Below are 25,655 nucleotides of genomic sequence, written 5' to 3' on the forward strand. Positions count from 1 at the left end.
AATTTGAAGAATGTAACATATTATGACGTTAAGACCAATGATGCTAACGAAAGGGGAATTTAGGATCTAAATGAGTCATTTTTAAAGTTGAAGGATCAAAATGTGAATGGAACACGATTTCAAGGCTTATTGCTCTCCTAAGGCCATCTCTAACAATGGGCTAAATTTAGCCCTTTTACATCCAAAACCCATCTTCAACAAATGGGCTAAATGTGCTATGTCACTAGGCCATACCCAATCAACAGGCCGAAAGGTCAAATGATGGGCCAAATATGGCCTACTTCTTGGGTGGGCTATGTTTAGCCATCCACTGCTATAGATGGCCTAAGAGTATCTTCAAGGGGATGTTAAATACCAAACATCAAATTTAAATTTGATGGCTGATGTGTCAATTTGACATATTGTAAAACTCTTTATCCAACCAAGATGTCAAATATACATTTTATTTTATTTTTTTAAAGGCAAGTGGGCTTTATTTAAGAGTAAAATATTAAATAGGGTTAAGAACTGTAAATGGAAGAGGAGAGAAGGAAGTGGGCTCAACATTAAAATAATAATAAAAAACAAAAAGACGTCTCAACATGTTGGCGTCAATTTTGACAGCAAAAGTGAAGGACGTCAATCCAACTAGGATTTGGCATAACTGTTGGAAGGCTTAAAATGTATTTTTCTTGGGTTAAAACTTGCCACGTTAGAATCGGCATTTGGGTTGGAGATGCTCTAAGAACTCCAAGTTCGGCTAAAGGGCAGTTTACAAAACAGTGTATAAGGCCAGCGTGCTCTAAACTTGGGCTGGACTTTCTACACTAGGCCCATTCGCTGGTCCTGCCTTCCCAACTTAACCCAATCTTCAATTTTCTCGTTGAATTTTCTAGAGGAAGAGAAAAGAAATTCACGGAGGGAAGAGAAAGCGGTAAAGGGAAAAGTACCCAAAAGAAAAACTCAGAAGATTGTTTTGTGCGAATGAAAAACTAATCGGAAGATGAAGGACCCATTGGTGAGGACGAAGGTGTTAGTTCGGCACTTGCCTCCGTCTCTGTCTCACTCCGATCTCCTTCAGCAAATCGACCATCAACTTGCTGACCGCTACAACTGGTTTTGCTTCCGTCCGGGAAAGAACAGGTTAAGTTTTTTCTATATGTTTGAGGTTTTAATATCTTTAATATTGTTGCTGTGGCTTTAGAAAATTTTGGCCAGGAAAATTAGGTTTAGGATTGCTTTGTTCTTATTTTTTTTTAATTCCAGAGGGGGCTGGTTTTCCATCTTTGTTTCCCTTAAATGTGTTTGGTTTTTTATTTTTTATTTTTATTTTTATGGGATTTTTTAGTTGGAGCTGTTCTTTTAACAAATTTTTTTACCGGTAGCATTCTAAGTGATTGTTCATTTTTATTGCGTCCGAAAGCAAAATTTGATTTTGATCTTAAAAGCAAGGAAAACCACTTCAAAATACATTTCTTAACACTTTTTGTGGCATGGAGAAATTGACAGTTTGTGTAGAGCTGCTTATTTCTTGTTTGCTTTCAAGGGGTTTCTGAAACATAAAGGTTTTAGGCATTTTATATTAACTCAAATGACTATTATTTAGTTTTATGGGTGTAGTTTGTTGAGTTTTAGTTATTATGATGGGATGTCAGACTTCGACATAGAGTCCCTACTCTTAAACTTGGCCTGGTCTAAATAGACTCGGGAATGTGTTTTCTTCCCTTCTCTTCTCAGTTGCTAAATTTTTCTTTTCAAACTTTTTCATAAAAGCTAGAACGACTTGTGTATTTGGGTGGATTCTCATGATACATGGAAATTAGGTTTTGAAACTTAAAAGTTCGATTTCTTTCTTTTTCATTTCTTTGCAAAGAAACAGAGAATAAGGCATTTTCTCACTTCCACGTTTTCTGTTAAAATAATGTTGCAGCCAGAAGAATCAGAGGTACTCTCGAGCCTACATAGACTTCAAGCGGCCTGAAGATGTTTTCGAGTTTGCTGAATTCTTTGATGGACATGTGTTTGTTAATGAGAAGGGTAATAAAAAAATCAAATATGTTTATTTTACCATGTTCCAAGCATCTAGAAATTTCTTAGCTTTAGTTTATGCTTCAGTGAGAAATTTTTATTTAATGAGTTACTGTTTTATTGGTATATACTAATGTTTCTTTGTACTTTCATGTATTTAAACTTCAATAGAAAAAAAATTATGGAGACACTGATTGATTCTTCGTGCACCGTGGTGTTTGAGTGTTATTCTTATTTTGTTTTTGAAGCTTGAAACTAGAATGTTTATTCTTTTCTCAGGGTCTCAGTTCAAGGCTATAGTTGAATATGCACCCTCACAGCGTGTTCCAAAACCATGTACCAAAAAGGATGGCCGTGAAGGGACTATATATAAAGGTACTAAGATAGGACTCATTTGGTCGGATTTTTGTTTTTAGACGAGGAAAGAAAAAAGAAAAGAAAAGAGGAGTATAAAACAGAGATGAGAGAGGCAACACAGAATAAATAGATTTGAAATTAAAAACTCAAATCTGTTCATTTAGTTTTTATTTGAACAACCATTGTATGCTTTCTCACATCGCTCATGTCTCTTCTTTTTGTTGTCTCCCTCTCCCACTAAAGAAAAAACAACTGAAATACACAATGGAAACATTTCAAATGGGCATTTAGTTCTCAAGTAATAAGCTCTTATGATATCTGGATCTGACATAGGCAATTTGTTGGCTTGTATGACTAACTGCTATATAATTGACATATGTAGATCCTGATTATTTGGAGTTCCTAAAACTTATTGCGAAGCCTGTTGAGCATCTTCCTAGTGCAGAAATACAGCTGGAAAGAAAGGAAGCAGAACAAGCTGGTCAGTTATACATTTACCGACTCTATGTACACGTCTTATGATTGTAAAAATAATTGATGATTATGTCACTTTTTCATCTTAGATGACCACACACCACCTTCATATTCATACTAGAAATGTATGACGCAAGACCCTTCAATCCCTGCCCCCAAGAAAAAGAAAGGGGTTAAGGCAGTACCTTGTTTTGTTCAGTTTATTTTTTATTAAGGAAAAACTAGTTTGACTAGCATAACTGCCTCTAGATATTTGGCTGTCTATTTTCTCCTCTTCTCCTTTTGCTTGTGATGAAAGATATTTACTGAAAGGTAAAAGTTGGTTGTCTCAAGGTTTGAAAGTATTCCTCTGTTACTTTGTTAGGTGGTGCAAAAGAGCCTCCTATTATTACCCCCCTCATGGAGTATGTTCGTCAGAAACGAGCTATCGGAAGTGGGACCCAGGTAATGGCACAAATTTTTTTCTTCTATGTGTTTGTGTGTTGAAGAATACAATTTTGGGAAATTAAATGATATAAGATTCATTTCAAGAGCATTCTTGTCAAAATCCGAGGATCTTGTGTAACCTTTGACTGACTATGGAGCCCTACATAACACACTAATGACCAAGAAATTCCTTAGTGATCACCTTATCAAATAATCTCTATTTTTATAATGAAATTACGAAACCATCTAATGAATTACAGTAGTTGGATCCCTACTTTTATATACTTGTCCGTGCACACTTGCTTGTGTTTGGAAGTGTGAGTATTTACCTACTGAGTAAGAGTGATTGGCTTTTTATTTTTATATGCTAGCCCTTAACACGTGAACTTGTCTTTGAGAGAAATCTTAGTTAAAAGTAAGATAGATCACTATGGTTGTCCAGAGGTTGGTTTTGGACAGAATTAGATATCTAGCTTTTTTTGGGTATTTTTGTCTAAGCATTTTTCCTTTAGGGATTACATGTTGACTAGGAAGAGTTTTGAGTAATTGTAACTTAATTTTGGTACACCACGGTAGTTGCTTTTTCCTTAGATAGACTTCTTGTTCAGCTTTTTAGCCTCCTCTCTTTTTCCTATCTAAAAAAAACAAAGAAAGCACAAGGGCATGTATCTCAAGTGGTTAAAGAGCATGTATCCTTGCACCCGAGGTTCTAGGTTCAATTCCCCCCTCCCCCAATATCGCTTGTATCAAAAAGGGAAAAAAAAAATCGAAGAAATTGTGCCTGTAAATACAGTGGAACAAATGAGGTGTTAAGTTTACCCCGGGGGGTGGGTAGCAGATGGAAATGGAATTCTTGTCTTTGTGTTTACGCAGGAACTTTCATATTACAACGACATGAATTTTTGGTACGTTTTAATGATGAACAAGGGCAACATTGTATATTGATAGAAGTCTAATTCCTGACTAGTAGCTCATTTGAAATTTTCCCTGCTCTCTCCCAAAAAGAGAAGGTCTGTTTCTTTGAATCCAATGAATCCAACCCATGAGTGAGGGGCGCATGTGCACGAGACTGGACGCTTTATATTACGATGAAATGAAAACACAACACCTTGGGAAGTGTTTGATGGGGCCCAGTGTTTGACATCATTGCAGTAAAGCAAGAAATGGTCACGTGATATGAGTTAGATGGCCATCATTGCTTAATACAAGTATTGCATAAGTTGACAAATTAAGGCCTGCACTAGTTTTCTTTTGACCTTTTAATCATAACAAGTTTGTGTTATTTCATTAAAAGGTGAAATGTAAACTTTCTTTCCTGTATCCGGATCAGTCTTACTTTATATTTTTATTTATCTAAAAGTCCTTTGAATTATCGAATTTTGTGTTTGATAATAGGTTTCATCAGTTGTTCGGAAGGTTAGAAGAAGAGCGGGGGCTGCATCTCTTAACAAACGTGGCTCAACTTCTACAAAACGGGTCTCTGAGAAGAAAAAGGCATGTAAATCAGTTCTTATATTTTTCATGAGATGCAAAATATATTTCCACGAAATAACTTTTCAGTTGATAATTTTTGAAAATATTACATTCATTTGGTTAATTTTCTCAGTTTCATCACTTACGTGCAGCTTTGAGTCTTTGTGTTTACCAGTTGACATATTACCGTGACATGTACCATGTGACATGGAAGCTTAGGGAATCGCTAAGCTCAAGTTACTTTTTTTTTTATTGACAGTACATATTAAAGGACAGTGCTAAACATACAAGTCGAAAAGACAAGTCAACTTTCACTGTGGTCCCCAGGCGAGAGGATCAATTGGCCAGTTCAAGTGGAAAAGAAACCTTAGAAAATGAAATTGGTACTTGGTATTCTTTCATTATCAATCATTATGTTTTTTTTCTACGAGATATTCGCTATTAAAACTATTGATGACGATGTATTGACTGGATGAATTTCTGCCTCTAATTTTAGTCCAGCATTGGCCACTATTGTTAGTACCATTTGGTTAAAAGAAAATTTTTCTGATAGTATGCGGTTAGTGGTTATAATATTTTCTGATGTGATAATGTTTCTGTATTTTTTAGATAGGGTTGTCAATGGGTCAGATCAAAGATCTGAATTTAACTTAAATTCAATTAGGTTAAACTATCATACAGAACAAGTGTGATGGTCGAATTAGATTCTAAGAGCCCGATTATAGTTTATTAAATTCAGGATTGGGTACAATTGATTAGAACATTAGATTAAGATCTGAAATTGATTTTAAATAGTCATTGATGAAGCGCAAGATATTTATATTAGATTTTATGTAAGTAATATTTTTTTACATGGTTGTTTTGAAACATTCAAAGTTGATTACTTGTTAATGAACATTTCTTGATGCTGTTATCCTGGTTGGCTATAAGTGTGTGCTTATTGCTGGTTGTAAGTTTGAATAGGCTAAAAGATGGGTTGTTGACAGCTCTGCAAAATTAACTTGGTGCAGAATGAAGCATAAGCTATCTTGTAAGTTGATTTTGTCAGTTTGGTAAGCAAAAGTTTTCTACAGAAGTCCAAAAAAAAAAAAAAAAGGGTTCCCTCCACCTCATAAGTAGATTAATTCTATTGCCTGGTAGAGTCCATCATAAATTTAGAAGAGAAGATGTAAATGTGAACATTATGCAATATCATCACTTCTTAATGACCATTATATTGGATTATAGTAGAATTTTGGGGTAGTGGTTTCATTTGACCGAAATTTGAGGAAATGAACTTTCAATCTGCTTGCACAGGCCAAAATGGAAAAAGAAAATGCCCATCATATCTTTGTATTTTTTGTATTTATTCTGTGTTCTTCATGTTTGCTTACTTTAAATTTCTACTATTGAAGGTTCTGTTTCGGGAATCCCTGTGATTGCAGACTCTGGAAAGAAGAAAATCCTACTCCTTAAAGGAAAAGAACGTGAAATACCTTCTGTAAGCTATCAATTTTTTCAGTTACCTAACTTGGTTGTCTCTGTTATTTCTGAGCCTTTTTTACTATTTAATACTTTATTACATGGACATTATCTACCATTCTATCACTCAATATATCATTTTGGATATGCTGTAATAGACTTTTTTATTTCCCTAGGCTCCTGAAGGTATGCTACCACAGGGGAGTGTAACATCCGCTGGAAGTTATGTTTCAGCTGCTCCAAAGCAGAACCAAAGGCGTGAGGCTGGTGGAAAGTTGATCAGAAGCATACTTTTAAATAATGAGGGACGCCAAAGTCAAAGTTCAACCGAAATTCAGCCTCAGCAGAAAATTCTAAGTCTGAACTCAGACGTTAAGCGGGCGTCTCGGCCCTCCAATGCAAGGTTAGGGTTGAATGGTCAAGTCTCTAATAATGAGCCTAACTCAATGAGCTCTGAAGGGGATAGAAAGAGGGCTACGGTTGATAAATTTTCGAAGAAGGACCTGCATGGTACCACTAATGTTAGTGAGAAGCAAGAAAAACATACAAGAAACAAGGATAGACCTGATCGTGGTGTTTGGGCTCCTCTTCGTCGTGCTGATAGTTCACATGCTAGTGATGAGCATTTGCCATCCGTGCCACAACGTCCTCAACTTCCCTCTGATTCCTTTGAAGGTAAAGGCTTTTGCTATACATGGATATTCAGGTGTTTGTCAGTCTATGGATGATCTATTTTTGGAACATGATTTTTGGTGTTAAATCATCCTCTTTTCAAATCTTAAGCCTAGTCATAGGGAGGAATTTTGTTTAGTTGTCATCAAGGAAATGTTAAACACTCACTGTTTATGATTTTCCAGTTTCCCATGGAGAAGTGAAGGATGATACCTCTTATGGAAGCAGGACTGGGGAAGTTATAAATCCTACAAGTGGACGTAATAGTTCTCATGTAGAGAATGGTTAGTTAGATAATCAAAGCGTGACACTAGCCACCCTGAATTTATCTGATGTCATTTATTTATATATTTATATCTTTGAAATAACACGTGATTTTATTGATTACCAGTCCTGTGAAAACTTTTTGCTTTGTCTAGGTTCACAAAGACATTTTGGTCGCCGTGGAAGTGCCCATAATATAAAAGATGATAATTCTATGAATGTAAGTGAGGGAAAGCCATCTAAAAGAGGTGCTACTGTTCATGGTGCCCCTGAGGTATGCATCACTTTTCATGTAGGTTGCCACATTATTTTTATTTCACCTTCATTTATCAGAAAGTGGTTGACAATCTTTTACTGTTTGCTAGCAGAAACAAGTGTGGGTTCAAAAATCAGCTTCAGGTTCTTAGAATAACCAAGGCTGGTATGTCCCTCAGTTACTTGCATGTTTTGCTTCCTTCTTTTTCTTGCCTTAACTTTTTCTACACTTGTAGACAAAAGAAACTGCACTAGACTTTTCTGCTATTTGTTTCATGTCTCAGACGGGTTCTACAACCCAAACGCCCATGATTAATGATCAATCAAATTCATATTTGATGTAGGATATGGGTGAATTGAGAATTTAGGTAATTTAGCAGAAGCAAAAACAATGACAAAACAGAAAGTAGATGGTAAAAGATGCCTTGGCTTCACACCAAGGAGTCCCCAATCTCTGGAAAATAAACTTTTCTCAATATCTCAACAACTCAACTCTATATTGAATTACATAGAAGGGTATTTATAACAATCTAACTCTAGAGTGAAAAGGAAAAATTAAACTTATTCTAGGAAAGAAATCCTAATCCAAATAAAAAAGGTAATCAAATCTAAATCGTATTAAATAAGTAAACCAAATCCTAGCCAGACAAGAAATCCTGAATCCTTCGAAAGAGTCCTGTTAACACTCCTATATTATTGGCTTTCCGGACAATCACCAGACCTTTACTTAACTTATTGATTTTCTTGTGTAGCGAGCGTACCGGACTAATTTACTCTTTCAGCTGTAAGAACTTAAGTATAGAAAACTTAGAAAACAAGTTAAAAACGCAGAAATCATCCATTGCTCCAAAATTGCATGATTTGAAGACCGAATTAAATAATTTCCTCTTCCATCTTTTTCGTTTGTAAACCCTAATGGGCTGGACAAAGATGTCCTCGTCAATGTTGATATCATTGATTCAACTTTCTATTGTAGCAACTAAATATAGGCCTACTGTCTTGCCTGAATATGGTAATATGTAATCATCATGGAGCACATGACCTTGGAACTATTCCTACTGTCTAGGAAAAGGAAAAGAAATTGGGTAATAGTAACATAAATTGCTGTTGTGTTTAGCCTTTGTAGTTGATGTTTCCTCGAGTGATGGACTGAGAACTTCACATATAAGAACTAAACTCCTTGCATCTTCTAGGCATTTTTAGTCTTCAAAGAAGTTTTATATTGCTTCGCATATCTGAGAGCATTATCTTGTATCTTATTTTAGGGAATATTCTCTGTAGTCTTTCCATCGGAGTGGACTCTCAGCTAAATATTTTTAAGTTTGACAAATTGACAATCCAGATCAGTTTTCAGTGATGTTATTGCACTCAAATGGTTTATGAGGACATGCTTGTGGTGGTCATGGAGGCGCATGGTAGGGACATAATTTCTGGAAATACGTGGCAGAGTGGGAAGTAAGGTGACAGATTGGGGAATTTTATGTTTATAATTCTTAGGATTTCCATGGGGATGGTTTCTGATAGCCTTCTGAATTTTAGCGGGAAGGAACCACTAAAATGTGCCTTGTACTGAATTATTTGTTTGGCTACAAGTGAAAAGGAAATTATGGCACCGCATAGGGGCAGTCTATTTTATACTGGTGATGGCTATATCACTGGTCTAGCGTTTTTCTTCACTCTCTTGGTGTTTAGATGTTCTTTTAACTACTAAAGGTCTGTTGCAGTTTGCATGCATGGATTGTGCAACTTTGGCAGTTTCTAGTAGATATATTATTACTTTCTTTAAGGGTTGATGATGGTTGGGGGGCTTTTACAATTACGAGTATCACTGCAGTCAATAGCTGTTGTGCATTCAAGGAGAAGAGGAGTTTTATTTTGTTTAATGTAAGTTTATTTGTGGTTTAATGGTTTGGTCTGCAAAAGCGGGTCTTTGTGCATTTTGGGTGTATAGCCTGCATCTTGACAGCTGTTATATCTTATCTGCGATGAACGACCTTGTCCCAATTGTCTGTGAAAAAGATTTGGTGGATTATAATGGTTTGCTGCCCTGTTGAAAACAGATTCTTTCATTCAGTCAGAACACTAAATTCCTCATATGTCCCAAGGCAATCATCTCTGTTATCGTGGCTTAAGGCCTCTACTGAAGACGTCGTGGAAATGGGGGCTTACCTTAAAGGAGAACTTTTGGTTGGGCCAAATTAGGGTATGTCCGTGTGTTGTTATTTTGAAATCGTTCCTAATCATGGGTTGCAATCTCACATGATCTTTTCTTTTCATTTTTTTGGTCCCTCACTTTGTAGACCAAATTTTCTTATGGTATGATCCAATTTGTGCCGGATGGACGGATAGCAGCATGCTCTTTTGGAGTGCTGAGTTACGAGCCCTAGGAACAAGAGGACAAAAGTCTTGAGAGATGGTTTGACTTTTATCTTCATTGCATGACTTTATCGTTAAGTCACATGTATAGTTTAACTAGTAAAGTATTTCTTCAGGGGAAAATACTCCCAAGTCCTAAATGTTGTGATGTATAAGAACCTTCATGTCTATCTACCGACCGGTGATTGTGAACAATGTAACATAAACCAAGGAACATTTTGGTAAAGATAAATTATGTACAATGGTTATTTTGTAATTTTAGCCTAATTTTCTTTACTGATTGTGAACAGTGCAATGTATTAATTTGTTCACGTACTGATTATTTGGTAAATTCAGTTCTATAACCCAACGACTCGCTCATCACATGAATGGAAAACTGCCACCAAATTTTCTCAGAACTCTTGGCTGAAAGCTCTAAAAATGGTGGATAGAGCTCCTCGCATAGAATTGAGCTAGACTGACTGATACTGACTCTGTTTTAAAGGCAAAAGCATAGGTAAGCTAGCGGTAAAGCAAATGCTATTGTGATTACAATTCAGAGAATAGAGATCATCGAGTTTGTACAAGCTTTTCTCGGCCTCCTATAAAAGATTAGCTAGCCAGGATGATGAGGAATAAGGAAGTTAGATGATGATTATCAGCACGATCATGAAGAGATCAAGAAGGGTAGTTATTATCATGGGAATAATAAGAAATTGATGAAAAAGCCCTAGTGGCTCTTTGTTGGGACTGCTGCAGGCAATCCCAATATTCGAGGAGGGATGAAAGAGGTGGTGGTTTTCCATTCCTGTGTATTTTTTCAGAGATTTGTTGTTCCACTTCGAATTTATGTATGGTCATTTTGTTATTGAAAGTGGGATATATGTCCAATACAAAAGTGGATTAACATTCATACACAAATGTGTTAATAGTCATAATAATGTATTAGCAATCATAAAACATGTATTAACAGTCATAAAAAGTGTACTAACAATTAACCGTTAATACACACTAGCTTCTCCGCACGTGCTTCTGCGCCTGCAAGAGGTATTTTTTTATTTTTAAATTTAAATTTATTTTAGAATTAAAAAAGATAATGGGTAGTTTTTTTTCCATAAAAATAAAATATATTATCTGATTTTTCTTTTAATTTTAATTTTAATTTTTTTTATTATGAAAAATTATAAATTTATCATATTATCCTTATTTAATTAATAATTTCAATTCTTAATCTCCGCATTAATCAAGAGCATTTTCTTGTATTTTGAATATTTTACCTCTGCCTTTTGCTCTATATCTCTGCCTTTTGCTCTATATATATAGATAAAATTTTAGTGTGTTAGGTGGGTTATTGCCGATCCGATGAGAATGTTAAACAACCACTAGCTCCAAAAGCTTTACATTGGACCACTTACAAAGAAGGCTTCTTTAATACCATGTTAGACAACTGCTAACCTCAAAAACTTGAGCTATTAAGGAATAGGGTGACAATGTAATGAAGCGTACAATGCAAGGACAAGGACCACTGTTGTAAATTCAAGCTTCTTGAGCCTTATCCGCAACAAAACACGAGCATGACTAGATGAGATTGCTTTTGTATAGTGTAAATCAGCATTTCCTTTGCCTATATACTAAGTAGAAATTGGGTACAAGCAATTGGGCCACCTTGTTCTACATACAACCATGGCCGAACATCATAGAACTAAGCAATCAGCTACGTTTTTGTTATGTAACTCAAAGGTAAAACAAAGGAATACAATTTCTGATATTTAAAGCTACGGAATCTGAGCAATTTCCACCAACATTTTGTGCAGTGATTGTGGCTTTGAGAAGAATGGGCAGTGGTCACTGCCTTTTATCTTGAACACTCCCTCTGGTGGGTTTTCCCTCACTAGCTTTTCTTGGACATCTGGGGAAAGGGCCCGATCATCTAATGTTTGAATGAAGAACCGCCGGCTAGTTCCATAGTTTTTGGGTGACAATGACAGTTTTTCCATGATTGGGCCTAGTGGGATAGGTCTCATGGAAACCATGGCCAGAGCAACATCCTGGAATGAATTAACTGCCGTTATAGAGATAATGTGAATGGCAGTTAAATCAAATTAAGAATAGATGCAAGAAACCGAAGTATCTCAATAGATTATACCATGGTGAAGAAACCCAGGAAGGCCACACAACTTAGATTTTATGGTGTAACACTAAAGGATACTGATCATCATATGTTGTTCCCAGAAACAAAAGACTCAATGGAACAAGAAAATAAAGTACACAAAAGTAGAAGAGAGTTAGAAACGAAAATATTATGTTTGTTTTATTAGTTAACAAATTTTTAAGGATTACAGTTGAACTCTTTAAATAAGGAATATCTAGCTGAATCTGAAAATATGAATATGTGAATATCAAGCTGAATCTGAAAATATGATGTGTGTGTGCGCCTGTGCGTGTTTCTGTCTTAAATATGTTGGGGAGGTGAATCAGAAAATAATAGCAACATAATAGTATGGATAGTAAATGACAAATTTTAATTAAGTAGGACTCAGCTTTCAAAAGTGACTACATACATCTTTGAGGAATAATAAATATAAAATGTGTGTGTGTGTGTGTTTTAAAATAAAATTTCACACCCAAGCCCTTGATGGAAAGTGGATATAAAATGCTGGGAAGGTGAATCAGAAAATAATGGCAACAAAATAGTTCGGATAGTAAGCAACAAATCTTAACTATTTACGACTCAGCTTTCAAAATTGACTAGGTACATCTGTGAGGCATCATAGATGCTGATCTGGAAACAGATATGAGACAGAGGCAGTGAAGATATGAATGAGACAGAGACAGTGAAGATATGCTATTAATTTATGAACCCTTCACATGGTTCTACTTATTAAAGAGAAACAGAATGATTGAAATTGATTCTGTTGTTATGATTAGATAATCAGTACAATCTTGTTGCTTAAATAAGGCTATGCAAGTCAACTGAGAGATGCCAGGTCAGCAAACAACACAATGACCTACGGTAGAATCTAAAATGTACAAACTAAAGTCTGTAGAGCAACACAATATTACATGCCTGTGCTACCTGTATATAAGTCTTTCTTCATTGGGATGGTTCTCGCTCTCAATTTTTTAATGCAAAAACTAAGTCAAAGGAATATTAAATATTTGTTTCATGAAGATTACACATGCCCGCTGTGTTGATACAGCTAAGTACCAACTACCAATAAAACAAGTTAAGGACACAATACAGATTTCCATGATTTTGATTGATCTAACTACAAAAAGAAAGCGGTTAAACATATCTGGACACAATGGAGGTATCGTGGACTTGTATAAATGTAAAAACACTGCACTTGCATTCTCACTTCTATTTGCATGTTCTCATCTTACTTTCCATTGTATTTATTTAGCTCTGGATTTTGTTTCAAATCATTTAATGGGCACATATAATATTCAGCTACACATAGTATTATAAAGGAACTGCATAACTTCTACAAAAATGCTGCTTCCTGTGAGGAAAAAATACTAAGATAATATTAACCTTGAAAAACTTGGACAAAGTTATCTGCTTTAGTTCAGAGTTGCGACATACCTTTGCAGGAGATTGATTGAAATATAACCCTTTCATCTGCTCTTTCTCAAACATGAATCCTGTAGGAGGCTTGTCTTTTCCATTCCCATGAATCAAAAACTTTGACCCTTGCATAAATTGTTCTGCAGAACCAAGCTGCAATACAGATTTCCTTCTTGAGAACGCGAAAATCAGAGAGTACAAAGAAATTAAACTGCCAAGGGGAAGAAAATGGCTTGCTTGAAAAAGGAAATATAGTTTTCTTTTAAGTTACTATAAGAACCTTCATTAATTATAAGAACATAGAGATAATTTTTCTACAAGAAAGGTGCGGAGGTTAGCATTCCCAATTTATATATTGCAAGACAGTCCAGTATGCTACAATGTGAGACAAACTGTCTATCATGACTGCATATTCATACGTATGATTCTGTATGATATGGGTCTGATTGACAGTCTGACAGCATAAGATGTTAAACTGCCTGCCTACCAGGTGAACATTACCATATATGTATTACGTGAGACAAACTGTGAGACAGTCCAGCATGCTACAACATGAGACAAACTGTCTATCATGACATTCATACGTATGATTCTGTAGGATATGGGTCTGATTGACAGTCTGACAGCACTGCCTACAAAGTGAACATTACCATATATGTATTTGCGCGCACAGACACCCACCCACAGATGCATGCACACACCCATAATGGATTCACTAGAAGATTGGAGGTTCATTTAAATTTTTTACACAAATAGTTTTGCACGGATGAAAGTAATATTTTTCAATGACATTGTATTCAATGCCTATGGTGTGACGAAATAGTTGCAATAGCTTGGAATTTTTTGAAAAGGAAGAAGCATTTTCTGTTGTTTAGAAGTACTCAGTGGCATTATGCTGCATGGTCATATCTTTCAGACAAGACCAACAAATTCTTAACAGATGTTAGCCTTAACCAGTTTATAATAAATTACCTCTTCAGCGAACACATCAAACGGTCTCTGGCCATCAGACACCATAGTAGCACAGATGAAAATTGCTTTTGAAATTTTCAGCGAAAAGTGCTCTAGTGCATAAGAAACACAGGCACCTCCATTACTGTGACCAACCAAGATAACCTGCACGAGAATTACATGTATAAATTTGACAGTATGTTACATGCTTAGTGTAATGGAATGAATAACATCTCAGCTTTTAACCTTTTCATCCTCTTCAAGATTTTCTAGATATTCAATCAATGGTTTTGAATATTCTGCCAGCGTAGCAACAGAGTTAGTATCTGTAAGATCAATACCAGAACCCTTGAGATCAAAGGTAACCGGAAGCAATCCTGCTTCCTCTAGTAGAGCAATTGTTTTGTACCAACACCATGCTCCAAACCCTTCTCCATGTACCAGAATAAATTTTTTTGTTTTAATATTCTCCAAAGATTCTGGTACCTGTAAAATAAAATGAAATCAATAATCATGGAAATCATTCAAGGGAGGACAAACATGAAATGGTGGAGGACCATATCTTAGTAACTGATTACTATGCTCAAAGTTGCTTGTCTATATGAATCTATTGGCTACTAAAAAAAGCAGACTAGCAAACAAAACAAACGAGCAGCAGCAAGGTGAAAGTTTTATGGATATTGGGAGTTGTACAAAAAGATGTCATTAATTAACATTTCCTAGAAGAGAAAAACTGTACTTTAATGGATTACATGACCCGGTGTTGATTTTGAAAGCCACAGACCAATACTCTTACAGTTATGACATATTTCCAGCTCGGTTAAGGTCAAGGTTATAAAGAATTTCAAATACAAACAACACAGGGTTAAATAAGTACACATTTCTACATACATCATACAGAAAAAGACATAAAATTTATGAATAGATGCCTTCACAATCTTGCTTAATGACGACCCCTTGATAAACAGCTAAATCTTTCAAGAATGATGGCTTTAATATGAAATTTATCTATGTTATATACATATTGGATATATAATATGAACTGCTTTCTGTTTTTATAGAAAAATCTGGGTATCCTGAAAAGGAACATAACGCTGTTTAACAGTGCGGAGGTTGCAATGGTAATTGGCAAAAAAGGACTCAAATGGTCCAACAAGCTACATAATATAAAGATCTCAATACTATTTCGACTTCATTCCGGGCTTTAGCACATTTTTCACACTCACTGCCATTAATAATGGTTAAATCCCATAAAAGCACTGATCTCAACTGCCTGATAAGATATCTAGAAAGCTCCCATCTCAACCACTCAAACTGGAGTGAGCTGATCAAGGGTTATAAAGTTGGATGACTCTTAAGAAAAAGTGTCTCCAAACACACTTTTTGTTCTAGATACAGAAAAGGTAAACTAGAGATCATAAGACTGAGTTAGAATAATATAATTGCCAGATCTTCAGCACAATCATCTAAGAGCGCATCCTTTTGAGATGCACTTTTCAAGCCATCAAAATAAAGAAGTAGAATAGTTCATTACCTTTTCACTTCTTTAATATTCATTCATAGCTTTTCTTTAAATTGGCAATTTAGTGACTGTTGATTTCACATTTAATTAAGCACTTTTTAGCTTTAACCCAAAGCTACTTAATCATTAAAACCCCCTTTTCATCACAGATCAAATCATGACAAAGAAAAAAGTAATATGGATTTGAAATCAACTTTGAATCAAAACAAAGCACACCTGCTTCCCATTAGCGAATGGATCAGCGAGTCTCCTAGAGCTTGTGGACCCAATTCTTCTAGACATGGATCCGTCAAACCTCTGAGACAATTGGTGCTGATGAAGAGCCATAGACAGAGCTTGCCTGTGCAAGAACTCTTCCTCAGCCAGCAGTTTCCTCTGTGAGCGATTTACTCTCTTGCTTCTGGATCCAATATCTTTAGTATCCTTCTTTGACATGCAAATAAATCGATTACCCATTGTCGGAAAACAAGTTCTAAGCAAAACCCACTAATCCTTTCTGGGAACTTCTACGGAAAACGGAAGAAAGTCAGGAAATTTTCCCGGAAAATGTTGTCTTGTTGAAGAAATATGACATTGTCGGCAAAGATACAGTCTTCTAAGTCAAAGCTGAATTTTCTATTAACTTTTTACCTCAGAAAGAGAGGAGAGAGAGAAAGAGATTAGGTGAGGTGAGGTGAGGTTTGAGAGGCAGGAGAGAAGTTGTTGGGAACAATAAATAAGAATGTGCGATGTGCAATGAAAACCAGGAACACTACTCCCCAACTGAAAGCAGAGCTATTTAATGCTTTTCTGTTTCTTTCAAGTCTTCAAGGGTAGAAGACTTTTCACTTCTCTTTCGTTTTTTGTTTTCTTATTTTCTTTCCAGAAGAGTCAGTGTCAGTAGAAAATGGAAATTCTGTCTCTACAGAGCTCAGTAAAAAGCAGAAATGGAAGCCACTTCACTCTCTCTCTCTCTCTCTCTCTCTGTGTGTCAATTGCCATGGTAAAATCTCTGCAGCATATTTCTAGTTATACTTATACGTTGCAGGGTGTGGGGTGGTGTGTGCGGCGTGCCTCGTTGCTATTGAATGCTGGATTGTCATTTAGTGATAAAACTATAGTAAACATAAGACTTCCGCGCGAAACTAAACACATGTTGACCAAAAATACTACAAAAGATATAATCGGGTAACCGAAATAATGGGTTGATCTGGACATGTGGCGCCCATCCGTAGTGCCACCGTGACGCAATATACGTCCTAGATGGTGACACGTGAAATGCATGTTATCAGCTGAACCAGAAAATAAGGAATATTTTTAAGTTAAGGCTTGAATCAAATCCTGGTTATAGAAACAAATACATGAGTTTTAAATTGAGGTATTCCTCGAGTAATTGTAGGACTCACCACACATTGTACTTAAATTATCAAAATTGTCTTTGTCATTCGCTAATAAGGAGGCACTGGGAGGGAGGAGGGGAGAGGAGAAGTATTGTATTGGGTGTCCTCAAGATTATCTCTTACATAATTCGAACACGGATGCACTTGAGGGGAGAGGGAGAATTTGTCCTACTTTTTCACTATGGTGGCACCCCATATGCTGTTTATTTTTAGGTATTTGTATAGACCTTGAAGAAAGATAAATGTTTTGGGCCCAAGCCACATGGGTAAAAGAAGAGACCTAATTTTCGTGTTTTACTCCGATAGCCAATGTAGTTCATTATATTAAATTATAATTAAAAATTTTATTAAAGTCTAAAAATTAATAATTAATAATTGTTAAGTTCAGTTTATAATATTAATACAAATAACAAAATTTAAAAAAAAAAAAAAGAAATTCTGGAAACCCAACAGACTATGTCCTTCTCCCATGCTGCTGCCGCCACCCAACAACACCACAACCATCAGTTGCCTGCCAATACTGATATTGAATCTTTATTTCACTCACATTTGTGGGGGTAGGTGGGATGGAAAAAGGGAGAGAGAGAGAGAGAGAGAGGAAGGAGAGATGGAGGAGTTGTGGGGTGGGTGGGTGGGATGGATCGGCGAGGGAAGGGAGGGCTCGGGCCAGATTTCTTTATCTCCCTCCCTCTCTCTAGTTTGGGGATGGATAAGCGGAGATTATTGCTCGGAGAATCAAAGCAGTTGTTGATTTCCTTCTGTGCGTCAGTGATGAGCTTGGAGAGGCAGTAGGAGGGGATGGCGGAGAGGATGAGACTGCGGCGGCGCTGACTTTAGGGTCGGGTAAGTCGAGATCGGTGAGAATTCTGAAGCAGACTGTGTCCTAGAGGTCGGCGGTGAGGCGGGTGGAGCGAATGAGATCAAAAGCAAGCTTTTGGCAGACAGAGGAGGCAGGTGAGGCAACAGAGTCGACGTTTTGATTGCCGAGAATAAAGAAAGAGGACCAGAACTGATGCAAGCAATTGATGAACAATTCAGAATCGCTGTCATCATCTTCTCAAGTGGGTATGTATTTTCCACAGGGTGTCTTCGGGAGCTGGAGAAGATCATGGAGCGTAGAAGAACGCGGGGGCAGATGGTTTTGCCAATTTTCTATGATGTTGATCCTAAAGACGTTGGGAAACAAACTGTTAAAGATTGCAATTGGGAAGAAATGATGCAGTCTTGGAGAAAGTCTCTAATTGAAGCTGCAAATTTGTCCGGCCTTGTTTCTACGGAGACTGATGGGTAACTACTTACTTATTTCCATCTCTTTGTTTCTTCTGTTCTTCTTTTTCTTAATGTTTTTTCCAGACCTATTTTTTGCATACCACCACCATGCATTGTTTCAATGATTCCTTTTTACAATATTTAAGTGCCAAAATCATCTTTGGTTTTTATCAGTGTAATGAAGAGTTTAGGATCACTGATACGAGAATTTATAATCACTCTCTTTCTTTTACACGTGTGGTCAGATATTTTTTATATTTAAATATATTTCTGTTAGTGTTTTCAGAAGTTTACAAAATCATGGGATTATGAGATTTTGATTCAGCAATTTTGGATAAATGTTGAACTGATACATTCAAATCTTATTCAATCCCAAGCTCTGTAGTCATAATCAATTTAATCTTGCAGTGGCCTAATAAATCTTACTTTTGCTCAATTTTGAATTTTAACTGACAGGTACTTAAGAGAGTTTGTCACAAAAATTGTTGATGAGATCACCAGAAAACTGAAGAGCACATGCGTAGACGTAGCCACCGAACAAGTAGAATTAGATTCTAGCATGCAAGAAATCAGTAATGATGTAAGGGCTCGTTTGTTACACAGGACTGTCTTGACATGGACTATGCTTAGGAACTGGCTTGGCTTGGCTTGGCTTGGTCTAAGTTGAATAACACTTATCTTGCGTTTGGTGTATGCTTGGACTAGGACTAGAATTTTTTTTATTTTTTCAAATATATATATATATATATATGTATTTTATAATATATATAATATATATGTATATATACATACATAATATATATATAACATATATGTGTATATATTATATATTTTAAATAATATAAACGTACATATATATTATAATAATATACATATATACACGTATATACATGTATATATATGTGTATATAGATGTATATATGTATATTCTAATATACATGGGTAAAATACATATACATATATTTATATATATATGTATGTATATTATAATATATAATATATATGGGTATGTTATAATAATAATATTATAATATACATATATATATGTATATAATATATGTGTATATAGGTGTATCTATATATTATAATATATACATGGGTATAATACATATACATATATATATATATGTATATTATAATAGATAATATATATGGGTATGTTATAATAATAATATACATGTATATGTATATATGTATATTATAATATATATATATATACATATAGTATAAATATATAATGTATATGTGTATATACGTGTGTATATGTATATTATAATACATACATGGGTATAATATATATACACATATATGTATATATACTTATATATATATGTATTATAATATATAATATAATATAATATATATATATATATATATTACATATATACATGTATGCTATTATTATAATATTAATATGTATGTGTATATGGGTATATTATAATAGTAATATATGTGTATATATCTATATGTATTTATATATTATATATGTATATATATGTTTATATATATACATGTATATACTTGTATATATGTACATTAATATATAATATAATATATATTACATGTATACATGTATGCTATTATTATAATATTAATATTAGCACTCATTTAGATGTTGGAGGCCCAAAAGATGCTCACATTCAACTCCAAGGCCCACAGCCCTCCGCTCTCAAAGTCAACAAAGAGTCGGTCAAGACAAAGAAGTGTGAGTTCAAATCCTTTCAACGCTACTCTCCATGTAACTTTTATCGTAGTTCATAGTTTTTAATGTTTTTTTTAAGGATTTCATGTAACTTCCGTAAACAAAACTCAAAAAACTGTTTTGAGTTCTTGGGCATTCCCTATTTCGATCATCTATTTCATACATCAACAAGATTTTCTTTGTTTGTCATTTACAAAGTCAATTTTTGAACATCATCTAATTCATCCGAATTCCTTGAGATACCTGCATTTCTTAAGTTATTTGAAACCACTTAGCTATCGAGCCTAGTGCCACCACCAAGCTACCGAACTCGGTGATACTATCAAACACATTTTCAATTTAAAAGGTCTTGTAGTTGAGACCTAGAACTTTACTGTCGTGAGCCCGTTCTCAACTTGGCCACAGCAACTTGAAAGAAGCTAAGATCACAGCAATACATCACTCATTTGCACCCACTTGTAGGTGAATAATCTCTACAACATGTCACCATCAACATTTTGACCAACACATTCAAAACAACTGACCACATGACCCGATTTAAAACTAGACCAAACAATAATGGTCCAATTTGGGGTCAATTTTGAGCTTTTATAAACTGAGTTGAATTAAACCGGACATATTGATTGTATAAACTTTTATATTCTTTTATTTTATACTTATAGGTCTCTTATTGACTAATAACTAGATAAAGATGCTAATAATGATGTTTAATTGAAGTTATTAATCTTTAGGTTATAACTATTAATTTGCCGCATTAAAAAAAAAAAAACTATTAATTTGATAGCACATTGAATTTTGATGACATTACATGAAAATGAAAAAAAAAAAATGTATGTTATCGAATTATTGTTTTGTTGTAATTCGAATAATGAAGTTTGAAAAAATGCAAAAGAAAAAAGGATTAGCCGTGTAAAACCCTTCTAATCCGAAGCAAACCGCCGTGTACAAATTGGAACTTCACCTAAAAAAAAAAAAAAAAAATCCCAAAATTAATTAGGGCTACAGAGAATGCAAATCATAATTTAACCCTTTGGGTTAATTGAAAGGCGTTTTCCTTTCACCAAAACAAAAAAAAAACAAAAAACAAAAAACAAACACACAAACAAAGCGTATTCCTTTTAAAAAGTACATTTTGTTTTCTTGTTGGTGAGTTTTGAACTTTTGATAGCTTTCTGTCCAAGACGCAAAGGAAAGGAAGCCGCTGGGAAGGAATAGCGAACCCACCTAGAAAAATCCCAATTTTGCATTTTCGATATTCAGAAATTTCCCAAAATTAGTTAGGGCTAAGCGAATATTGAACTGATCGAGCTCGGATCCCATCAATCGTCCTCCTCTTATTTTCCTCTCATCAACTTTGAGTTGAAAATTCCCATTTTCCTGGTAAGTTTGATGGAAATCTTATTGGGTTTTTGTAGATTTGGATTTCTTTTTGTATGTAATGAGAAACCACATTAAATTTTCTGATTGAATGCTCTGCCTTGGTTTCAGATATATCCCATTGACTACAAAAGGGGGTGATTTGCTGAAGCAGACCATTCAAGTATTGCTCTCTCTCTCTCTCTCTCTCTCTCTCTCTCTCTCTCTGCGTGTTGTGTTCAAGTGCTTTGGGAGAAAAAGCTTGGTTGAATCGGTCGTAGCTTAGGTCAAAGGAGGAGAAGTACGTGAGAAGATGAAGAGGGTCTTCGGTGTCAAGAAAGAAAAAGAACCTCCGCCGTCTGTTGGAGATGCCTCCGAAAGGGTCCTCTCTCTCTCTCTACTCTTCTAGTTTATTTCCTAAAGCTATTGTTGGGTATCGCAGAATTAGGGTTGGGGTAATCAGGTTTTTATTGTTCTTTAGGTTACTTGGGAAGAATCCTGGATTTTTCAACTTGTATTCTCTTCTTTGCTTTAATATGTTTAGATTGGTAATATGGGAAACATTAACAAAATGCATAATTGCCAAAAATGGGTCATGAACAATTTTAAGTATTGCCAACTAACTGGTGTATCCATCTTGTTACAAACCCATATTCAATATCTGTTGGGAGAGCCAGGTAATGAGAAACCCTACTATAATCAAGAGTGAAGATTTAGTCAAATCATTATGACCAGCTTTAGAATCGATAATGGTTGTAACTAATTTGATGCTTGGTTTCCGAGCAACTCTTGTTTGAATATTTCAGCTTTACAATTTCTTTTGGGATTCTGCTAGAACTGTTGGGTGAAGTAAACATTATTATGCAACAGATTAATAAAAGAGGCGAAACAGTGGATGAGAAGATCAAGAAGCTTGATATTGAACTTAATAGATACAAAGAGCAGATCAAGAAGACAAGGCCTGGTCCTGCACAAGAAGCTGTTAAGTCTCGGGCCATGAGGGTTCTCAAGCAAAAGCGAATGTAAGTGCCCCCCTTCATGTTAATGGTTTATTGCTCCTCTATGTGATTTATGTTTCCCCTATTTTGTTGCATGTTTCATTCATGTGAAATCAGTCAGCAGTTTTATCAGGATTTGGAAGTTGGTTTATTTGGACTTTTCAGAAAAGCTTGGTATTTGATTCAAATCTTTGAAGAAGGTTACGACTGGGGAAATAGGAGGAATGGTTAAATATTTTTGTGACATCAGAAGGGTTAAGAATGGATGCTTAAGAAGGTTACGACTGGGGAAATAGGAAGAATGGTTAAATATTTTTGTGACATCAGAAGGGTTAAGAATGGATACTTATGTGTTGGACGTAAGTGGTTGATTGAAGACTTGGAATGATATTGTTGGAACAAAAATTCACATAAACATGATGGGCAACTGAAGTGTGAACAGTAGTGCTAGAAGGTTATGCTCCAGTGGAATATTAAGTAGGCATGCATACAGATGAGTATGTGCATGTACTTAGATTTTCTAGAGCGTGGTGTAGCTAATTGAAGGCATAAGGTTTAAGTTTTTGCATTGTCTGGCCTCAAATAAAAATAGAATCTTTTGCATCGTGAAATACAAAATTTAGGTTGTCACTGGGACATCGAAATGAGTGAGATAGGGTTACATTTATGCAAACACATTTTTTTTATTTGCCATTAATGTTGGGATCATTCTCTTTGGCATCTAGAATTTGATTGATACATTTTGCAAATTGTAAGGGGTATGGTGAATATACTGTATGATTCAATTTCCATTATCCTTTTTTCTTCAATGATTTGTTTTAATTCATTAAGTTTCTGGACACACTGGACACAGGTATGAAGGACAGCGTGACATGCTGTATAATCAGACATTTAACCTTGACCAAGTGGCTTTTGCCTCAGAGGGTATAAAAGATGCTCAGCAAACGGTACGTCTTTAGCTGTTAAATTTTGTGATTATATTCACATGTTTTTTATGGAGTGTATACGTATAAGGATCTATTAGTCTCACCATGTCCATGTGTTGGATTGTCTTGATTGTCAAATGTGAGGATTGGAGGATAATGCATGTCGTAGCTCAGCATAACAAATGACACTGTACCACGAACTTTTATCTTTTTATTGGTGAAACTACACCTTTAGCCTTGAGGGCTGGGGGTATGAACCCTGTCTTTTTTTTTTTTTTTAATGACATGTATTTAGATGGATAAGATGCCTTCTTTCCTCTCATAAAAGGGAGGAAGAAGGATAAGTAAGATGCCCAAATTAATGAGGTAGTTACTGATTTGCAACATGTTGGAGAGTCACTCTATGCTACATCAAATTTGGTTGAACTGGGGCTATACTATATTCACCTTAAAATTGTTGGTTTTCCTTGGTAGCACCCCAAGGGGCATAGTTCAAGGCTGTTGAGGAGGAGCTTTTTCTGTACCCTGATTGGAACCTGCTGCCTACCTCATGAGAGGTAGGAGATGGACCATTTGTGTATAGGGAGGGTTTTTGCTTATAAATATGTGATTGGTATAAGTCCTAGATTCTGTTGTACTCATTCCTGGTATCCATTTAGATTTCTAAATGTAGATTCCATGGAGGCATATTTTCTGCAGTAAGATTTTGTTTGGAAATTAACTTTGATATGTTTTACACAGATGACAGCTCTGAAATCTGCCAACAAGGAGCTAAAAGGAATGATGAAAACGGTGAAGATTCAAGATATTGATGTCAGTAGCAGTACTCTCTTCTGTTTTTTGTTTCCCGTTGCTTCCATGCTTTGTACGTTTGAAAGTATCTCTTACTGACATGTGAATACTCGTTTGCCATAGAATTTGCAAGATGAAATGATGGACCTGATGGATGTAAGCAATGAAATTCAAGAGACTCTTGGTAGAAGCTATAATGTTCCTGATGACATTGATGAGGAGGATCTTATGGGTGGTAAGCTTAGAAATCATTGAATTCTTAAATATTGAAGGATATACTGGCTACAGGTTCCATACAAAGAAGAGAACTTTCTGATTAATTTCACCCAGAGGCTTGGGTGAAGTAAATCATGCAAAGAGTGTCAAAAGCTGATTTGTGATTTGTCTGCATGACAAGATTGTAGGTTCTGAAATAAGGGATTTAGAATATAGGCTAGGTGAAACTGTCTTGTTCATCTTGCGCGCAAACTTTTAAGTGACTTTACTTGTCAATAGTACTGGATTAAGACCTATTGTGGTCTCATATAAAGCATCAATGCATATGACTCCATGTTCTGATGCAATCTTGTTCTGTTTTTAATTGCCCAACTGTATTTCAATCTTGTCTGCAGAGCTGGATGCTCTAGAAGCAGACATGGGTTTGGAAACCGAAGCCGATGGCGTTCCCTCCTATCTCCAACCTGATAAGGAATCTGATTTAGATGCAGAGCTCCACTTGCCTTCGGCACCCATAGGACATGCAGCAGCTCCAGCGGGCAGATCCAATGCCCAGGTACAAGTGTATTGAATTTGTTTGCTGAAACGCACATTTGTCTTATGGTTAAAATACCATTTTTTAAAAAAAATTTGAACACTGTTTCTATCTCACGAGAAAATGTGTGTTGAACGAAAGAGGCAAGTCTTCGGCCTCAGCTTCCACCTCGTCATTGGAATGATTGTTTATTTATTTGGGTGGTGGCACCGGGTGGAGGGGAGTACTTACTCCACTGGCCACATGCCACCCATCATTGTTGCCCTGTGCTAATTCTTCTTTAAAATTTACTGCTGGCAGGCTGAGGACGAATTGGGTTTACCAGCTGTCCCCCGGGCGTCACTTCGTGGTTAGGGGTTTTGCATTCGCTGTATCTTGTGCATGAGGAACTGGATGGAGCAACCTCGTTATAAACGTATTGTGCAGAAGTGAATTTATTTAGTGTTCAAATTCACGCATTGTGATTGGCTATTATATACATGAAATAGTTTGGTTTTCGACATTTCATAATAAATATTACTGAGATTTGGAATGAAAGATGAAATCACACAAGTTCGTTATTATTTAGGCTCAAGACATCTGAAGACTAAGAAAAATAATCAGACAGGTTCAGTATCTTGACAAAGATTCTGGATACCTGAAATAAAAATAAAATGCGCCATGGCGGAGGCTTTCGTTGCTTGAGAAATCAGATAAG

The 25,655-nt window shown here is 35.6% G+C and overlaps 3 protein-coding genes across 8 annotated transcripts; 2 read left to right on the plus strand and 1 right to left on the minus strand.

Annotated features, from left to right (window-relative positions):
• The first annotated feature begins 877 nt into the window (after positions 1 to 877).
• LOC117633162 (regulator of nonsense transcripts UPF3) lies at positions 878 to 10,041 on the plus strand. Of its 5 annotated transcripts, XM_034366886.1 has the most exons (14): positions 878 to 1,122; positions 1,910 to 2,016; positions 2,287 to 2,382; positions 2,747 to 2,845; positions 3,203 to 3,282; positions 4,660 to 4,758; positions 4,997 to 5,120; positions 6,132 to 6,217; positions 6,375 to 6,873; positions 7,056 to 7,154; positions 7,290 to 7,408; positions 7,503 to 7,555; positions 9,450 to 9,592; positions 9,690 to 10,041. In XM_034366886.1, exons 1-12 carry the CDS (start codon positions 983 to 985, stop codon positions 7,539 to 7,541), a joined length of 1,587 nt encoding a protein of 528 aa, XP_034222777.1. In that variant the 5' UTR covers positions 878 to 982; the 3' UTR covers positions 7,542 to 7,555; positions 9,450 to 9,592; positions 9,690 to 10,041. The 5 variants fall into 5 exon arrangements, with proteins under 5 accessions (XP_034222777.1, XP_034222753.1, XP_034222769.1 ...); XM_034366862.1 differs by lacking the exon at positions 7,503 to 7,555; XM_034366878.1 differs by lacking the exons at positions 7,503 to 7,555; positions 9,690 to 10,041 and adding an exon at positions 8,655 to 8,849 and having other exon boundaries at positions 9,450 to 9,558.
• A 1,142-nt stretch (positions 10,042 to 11,183) lies between these two features.
• Positions 11,184 to 16,613, minus strand: LOC117614855 (putative methylesterase 12, chloroplastic). The gene is made up of 5 exons (XM_034343772.1): positions 16,002 to 16,613; positions 14,510 to 14,749; positions 14,285 to 14,428; positions 13,331 to 13,465; positions 11,184 to 11,792 (listed from the first exon to the last, which is right to left on the minus strand). Exons 1-5 carry the CDS (start codon positions 16,239 to 16,241, stop codon positions 11,520 to 11,522), a joined length of 1,032 nt encoding a protein of 343 aa, XP_034199663.1. The 5' UTR covers positions 16,242 to 16,613; the 3' UTR covers positions 11,184 to 11,519.
• Positions 16,614 to 21,277: 4,664 nt separating this feature from the next.
• LOC117638890 (vacuolar protein sorting-associated protein 60.2) lies at positions 21,278 to 25,523 on the plus strand. Of its 2 annotated transcripts, none has more exons than XM_034374052.1 (8): positions 21,278 to 21,515; positions 21,624 to 21,873; positions 22,362 to 22,513; positions 23,343 to 23,436; positions 24,157 to 24,228; positions 24,331 to 24,442; positions 24,819 to 24,979; positions 25,259 to 25,523. In XM_034374052.1, exons 2-8 carry the CDS (start codon positions 21,805 to 21,807, stop codon positions 25,310 to 25,312), a joined length of 714 nt encoding a protein of 237 aa, XP_034229943.1. In that variant the 5' UTR covers positions 21,278 to 21,515; positions 21,624 to 21,804; the 3' UTR covers positions 25,313 to 25,523. The 2 variants fall into 2 exon arrangements, with proteins under 2 accessions (XP_034229943.1, XP_034229952.1); XM_034374061.1 differs by having other exon boundaries at positions 21,624 to 21,675; positions 25,259 to 25,460.
• The last annotated feature ends 132 nt before the right edge of the window (positions 25,524 to 25,655 follow it).

This window comes from Prunus dulcis, chromosome 1, assembly GCF_902201215.1.
Source record: "Prunus dulcis chromosome 1, ALMONDv2, whole genome shotgun sequence".
Lineage (NCBI taxonomy): Eukaryota > Viridiplantae > Streptophyta > Magnoliopsida > Rosales > Rosaceae > Prunus > Prunus dulcis.